We start from the raw sequence: 6400 nt of genomic DNA, 5'->3' as shown, positions 1-6400 counted from the left end.
AGTATCACCCTGGTAATTGCCTAGCAACCAGATGGGATTACCCTAGCAACCATGGAACAACACCAATATCTCTGCACCAGAACATCCTACTGTCATGGGGGTGGCCTCTTTCAACTTGGGGCAGTTGTTGGGACATCGTGGTGACAAATGTTGCCATGGCAAGCACCACTCATATTTTCTTCAGGAAATGTACATATCTAGTTACTCCTCCTACCTTTTGTAATAACAATAGGACAAACAAGCCATACAACATTTCTGGAAAACATTGGTGCAATTTGGGCACCACAAATTTAGAAAGTAAAATAAAGTCATTATTGTAATTCTAGTATGTTTCTTTGTTCTATTTTAGCATGAAGTTATCAAATTGTTCAAACATTTACAAAACCTGGAATTTTTATCTTCTAAAAATCTTGGTTCTGCATTTCTTTCTCAGAGAGAACTGACAAATAATTTGACAAAAACATGTTGGGTTCTTCTGCACATTTGAAGTTAAGTCTCTGGACTTGAACATAAGGAGAGGTGCTGCTTTATCTCAAATAGAATGACATCCAATCCACAACCATCCCCCACATGAGATACTCAGGGAGAACATCCAAATATGTTCAAGCAGCCAAACTGTGGTAACAAAAAACAAATGGGATATTGGAACATTTCACTGGCTGATAACTTAAATTTTGATAAATACTAAATGCCATTACTCTCCAAATGGTATTAAAAATAATTGCTGAAATGTTCAAACTGACCTCCAGTGTCACTGAAGTTGAATAAAGATGTGCTGTATATGTGTTCTCCTTGAAGACTTGTTTGGTTCCTTATGACACCATACAAAACAACATGGGAACTCCTCACACAGTCCTCAAGACAATCAAATGATCTATTCTTACAGTTGGTCCATTCAACACTTAAAAGAAGGACCCTAAATTGAGCCAGTGCAGACCACATGGCACAACAGAAGCACATCAAAGCCTATGGCATACTGCACTGGCCTTCCTGCACTCATGACTTAAAGTACATTGTCTGCATTCTCTCTATTCATGTATGAGGGATAAGTGTGCTGTTGGATGATTGCAGTGCAAATGGCCATTCTCACAGCCCAGAAGACTGAGCCTCTTTGCCACCCACTCCCACCTGCTCCCTTTGCTATTTTCTCAAGCAGACTGCTTTCTTCTGGATAGGTCGCTACCGTCTGTACTGGCACATACATTGAGTCAACATTACATAAGTTCACATTCATCTGGCAATTTTTTTATGTTTTTTTTTTATTCTTGCAACAGGGCCATTTCAGAACCGGATGTGTAGATACTGTGCATTTTGCTTAGATCTGAGTTGTGATAGATGACTTCATGTGATGTGGGTTAAGTGGGAATTACAGTACATTCACAACAATTACTCGACCAATTACTTGTTTAGTAGCATTAAGTAAACATCCTATTGTCTCGACTTTGCATGGTAGCTTGCATATTTGTTTGTTGCGCACATATTAAAGCTGAAGTATGTAATTTCTGCACCACTAGCATCACCAAACAGAATTGCATTAATAATTTTCATTTATTCATTTAGCAGATACTTTTATTCAAAACGACTTACAAATGAGGAACACAGCAAAAGCGATTTGTCCACAGGAGGCAAAAACAAATTACTCAGAAAAGTACAAGTAGGGAGGAAGGTAAGAGGCAGTGGTAAAAGACTGTAGTTATTAAAATTGTTTTTGTTTTTTTAGGAAGAAGGAAGACAGTGCATTAGGACTGGGTCAAGTCCTCACTAAAGAAATGCATCTTTAGATGTTTCTTGAAAGTAGTTAAAGAGTCAGCTGCTCAGGTGGGGTTTGGAACGTCATTCCACCAGTTACCAACGGTGAAACTGAAAGTCAGAGAAAGTGATTTTTTGTGTCTTTGAGATGGCAAAATGAGGCCCCACTCACCAGCCAATGGCAAGCTTCTGGAGGGCACATAGTCTTGAAGTAGTGAGTGTTGATAGGGTGGTGCGGAACAAGTAGCTTTTCTGTATGCAAGCATCAATGCCTTGAACTTGACACGAGCAACCATTGGTAGCCAGAGCAAATAATCACTGTTTTCAAATAGATTCTAGATTTTATAAAACTCCCCCTGACTCCATTGGTTGTACAAGCAGATAGTCCCACCACAAACTCTCACCACTGGTTGAGCAAATGTTGCTGTGTTGGGCTGGATGGGCCGCTCAAACATACAGAACAGTGTTGTGATAGTGCCATCGAGCCACAGTTACACTTTTAAATTACCCAAAAATGAATATATGTCATCATTTATTTGCTCTCATGTTTTTCCTAACCCATATGACTTTCTTTATTCCTTGAATTTATTAAACCTTGAATTCAAAACTGACAATTTTTATTTTCTTATTGGATGTTGCTGTTTTTTGTTATAAACGATTTAACCCCCCCACCCCCCTTCTCTAGTCTTCTCTACTGACCTATGTGGTGATAAGGTGTATTGACAATTTGATCATTCGGTTCTCAAAACGTTAGAAAACCTCGTCTGTATAGAGATCACTTCTACACTTTTCCTTGTAAGCAGCTCCATTCACTTTCCATTCAGTGACAGTAAATGGTGACTGAGGCTGTCAGTCCACAACATTCTGCCTAACACCTCCTTTTGTGTTCCATGGAAGAAAGAAAGTCGTAAGGGTTTGAAACTATGGTGTTCCCTTGGAATGAGGGTGAGTAAATTACGATAGAGAACCAACTGGAAGAGCTAACCTTTTAAAGGTTTGGTTACATTTGCCATTTGTCTTTTGATTGAAACAGTAATAGAAAATAAAAACAAAGTAAATTAAAATATTTACCTCACAAATCTGTCTGTAAGGTTTTTGACAAAGTCATAGATCTGACCCCAGTCAGTCCAAACACTCCCAGATCTGTAACAAAGTGTATGATAAACAAAGTCAGCACTAAAAAGACAAGCTACAGTAAAAGAGACAGGCTCCAGCTTGATTCAATAACACAAAGTCAAATATCTGCATTAAAATGTGCCATGTGGTTACTCTATGAGTTGTGCTGTTGATTACACAGTGGCAAAGAACCTGTTGAGTCAGCTAAGTTAACACGTTCTCTCTCTATAAAAAGCTCAGCAGAGACCCTGTGCACTGATAACAACACACTGAGTCATGTCAATACTGATGACCAATTCAGTTCTCAGGAATGACTGCATCATTCCAACACCCAACAACAAAGTGGTCAACCTATTTAGGTTTTTAATAGCCAATGTGTCCATACCAATATCTAGAGAGGAGAGTGGCTGATGGCCAGTTTTATGCCGATATACACATAATGCAATTTAATAATGGCAAATGTTAAATGACACGGAATATAGAATAAACAACGTTTGCCAAGATAGGATTCAAAAGTCAAGAAGAAGCCTACAATAATAGCAAACAAGATGAATACCATACAATTCAACAGCAAATGAAGTTCCTATACTATATAAGCACTGTCTGTAACTATAGTTTACTATGTACATAACAAGATCATTTTTCCATTATTAATAAATTTCACAAAATAAAATACATTAAACACTTCAAATGGCATGATGCTAGAAAGAAGACTTCTGAAGCCAGGACATTAACTGCAATGCAATGCAGTGTATTTAATGAGAAAAGTGTGTAAAATGTGCCCTTGATGTAGTAGCTACAAGGTAATTGAACTAATAATTATAATCCATTGCATGTGCTGAGAACATAAAACACAACCAATAGGTAATTAGAAAATCATTTTTATGCACTGTCTTCTTCCTTGTCTCAAACCAAGGTCAGAGAATCTAGATCTAAGCTTTGGTGAGACCATCAGATAACATCAAACCACATTTAAGTGAAACTGTGTGTTGTGCAGGGAAGATGGTTGGACGAACGGCCTGACGGACGAGTTCAAGTAGGTTCAAGTAGGCTTTATTTCAGCTTTGTGTCTTGCTGTGTGGCCTCTAAACGATGCGCGTCGCTTACAGTGTCTGGCACAAATATGAAATCAGGTCAAACATGCGGAATAGCTCACACGTCGGGCAGTTCAACTTCATTAACTTCAACTTTAACTAAACAAACATGACTCTACTATAATTTGAACAATATACACCTTTACAAAAGTTACTCTGTAAAATATACGTTGATACATTTGTATTCAGAATTTTTAATACAGAACAACAGAAATAGGGACAGAAATTAGGTTTTCAAGTTTTTAGAGTACCTACCTGTCCAGAACAAAGTAAAGGTCGTAAGCTCCATGACAAGATGGGTGTTCTGCATTAAAAGATGACATGCAACACAAGGCAAGCACCGCCGCTGTTGCCACAGTCCAGCGTTTCTTTACGATGAGACTTTCCTTTGTCATGACGATGAGTTAGTTTTGGCACCAGTCGCATCCGCGGGACAAAATGTTAAAAAAAAAATTAAAAAAATAAAATAAAAATACTTATTTGAATGAAGTTTTCTTAAATGTTGTGAAAAAAAAACACAGCACAGCATTCACCGGTCCAATTTACAGCTTTGCAGAAAAGTGCAACTTCTTCCTGTGAAACAGAGGATATGCAACGTCACTAACTCGGATTTCTACATGGATCCGTTTTACGCCATCCCTGAAACAAACCAGCAGTCCGGTCCCACTTTCGCGGACGATAAATAGCTAAACGCAAAGTAATACTTGCTTTAAAAGTTGCTTGCGAATTCGTGTATTGCACCTAGTTTTAGTGCGCATGCGCGTCCGCCCAGCTGTGCAACAGAGGTTCTTGAGGTCAAAATGCCGTTTGGCTCGCGCACACACCCAGCAGCTGTGATTAAAGTCTCCTCAAACAGGATGTGTTTAAATAATGATTTTTTTTTTTTTTTTTTTTTTTTTTTGTGGGATAGGATTTATTTGGTTGCTATACTCTATCTATCAGTGATTGCATTTGAACTTTGTGCAGTTTCTGTTAAGTTACTGCCAAGAGCCAAGCCCTTTTTAATTCATAAATGTGGCAAGCAGGCATTGAATCAAATTGTTTTGTTTGATATGCGTGGGGAATTTTTATGTACGTGCAATAAGCACGTATAATTCACACTATACTTAGATATTGGGCAATTCTAGAAAATAGCATATGAGTTATCGACAGACAATATATCATTAAAAGAAACTATGATTGAAGAAACTGAATAAAGGTGCTAAAATTTAGTTCCTGAAATAAAACCTTAAAGTCACTTCCTGCTTTAAAGTGGAGGAAATGAAACAAAAAAGTCTGTCTCAAAATAGAAATGACTGGCCAAGAGCCAGATTAATTTGAAAATGGCCAAATACGTCCGTCTTTTCTTTGAATGCACTTTAATGCTGAGAACCTTTTGTGTAATGACATATTTATCCATTAATTCATCATTCTGAGATTCTGCAACAGGGCCGTTTCTGAGTATATGGGGTGCCCTGAGTGAAATCCTCCCAAACAGCTTTTAGTAAGTTTAATAATAATAATAATAATAATAATAATAATAATTTTTAAAAAAACAACCTTGCTTTGCTGGCCTCCCTAAGTGGCCACTTTTAGCACTTACAGCAAGAAACAGCCCTGTTCTGCAATACAGTTAGAGGGCCGATATCCAGTATACAAGTTGTTTTTTGTGTTTTTACTTTACAGGGGATATTCCAATAATATTTCACAACCTTGCAAGCTTGTTATACAGTAGGTGAGTTGGTACATGTTGTGCGTGTTGTGGCTTTGTACCTTGCTAACTATCCCTTCATATCAGTTAGATCTGGGATATCAGTGTAATCTCTATGGTATGAATCACCATGTTATTTGATTCAGAAAGATCCAGAGAAGGTCAGGAATTCTCAAACAAAGCAGACATACAGTATGTTTTGAAAACAGTTTTTAGAATTATTTCGGAAATAGGTCCTGTCACCCAATGAATAATACAATTTAAAAAACAACAAATTAAATAAATAATTAATAGACTTCCCAGAGCATTCATAAGGAGGACTGTTAGTGTTATAGATTGCTTCACTAGTCTGCTTTTCCACTGAATCAATAATAGGACTTATTTAATTAAGTTATATTCATATTGTTAATTGCCATAATTACCAACATTGATGGAAGTATAATTTTTGATTTTCCTTTGGTTCAAACTTTTGAAACAATTGTGATTTAATGATGGAGTTACGTGAAATACTGTGTAATGTCATGCTTTGAGTTTCAGTACCCACCATTAACCATCATGATTAATAAGGCCACGAATCAAACGCAGTCAAATCTTCATAATTAGCATAGATTATATTGATAATTGTTATATAGCCAAATGATGGATGTGAAGTGGTGTGCTACTGTAAACACTGTTTGTGTTTTACACGCTTGATTATGGTGATGTACTGAAAATTTTAACGGAATGTTGGTAGTTCTATTCCGTTAGTTTC

At 37.1% G+C, this 6400-nt stretch overlaps 1 protein-coding gene across 1 annotated transcript in view; it reads right to left on the bottom strand.

The window, feature by feature from the left end:
- Nucleotides 1–4714, bottom strand: part of antxr2a (ANTXR cell adhesion molecule 2a) — a 74355-nt gene extending 69641 nt beyond the window's left edge. The window contains exons 1-2 of the mRNA XM_051696515.1: nt 4215–4714; nt 2821–2892 (exon numbers count right to left, since the gene is read on the bottom strand). Of these exons, the coding sequence (XP_051552475.1) occupies nt 2821–2892; nt 4215–4354 (212 nt within the window). The 5' untranslated portion in view covers nt 4355–4714. The remainder of the gene's footprint in view (nt 1–2820; nt 2893–4214) is intronic.
- Between the last annotated feature and the right edge of the window lie 1686 nt (nt 4715–6400).

Source organism: Myxocyprinus asiaticus, chromosome 4 (genome assembly GCF_019703515.2).
Source record: "Myxocyprinus asiaticus isolate MX2 ecotype Aquarium Trade chromosome 4, UBuf_Myxa_2, whole genome shotgun sequence".
NCBI classification, from domain to species: domain Eukaryota; kingdom Metazoa; phylum Chordata; class Actinopteri; order Cypriniformes; family Catostomidae; genus Myxocyprinus; species Myxocyprinus asiaticus.
This window is presented reverse-complemented; position numbering and strand designations above follow the sequence as displayed.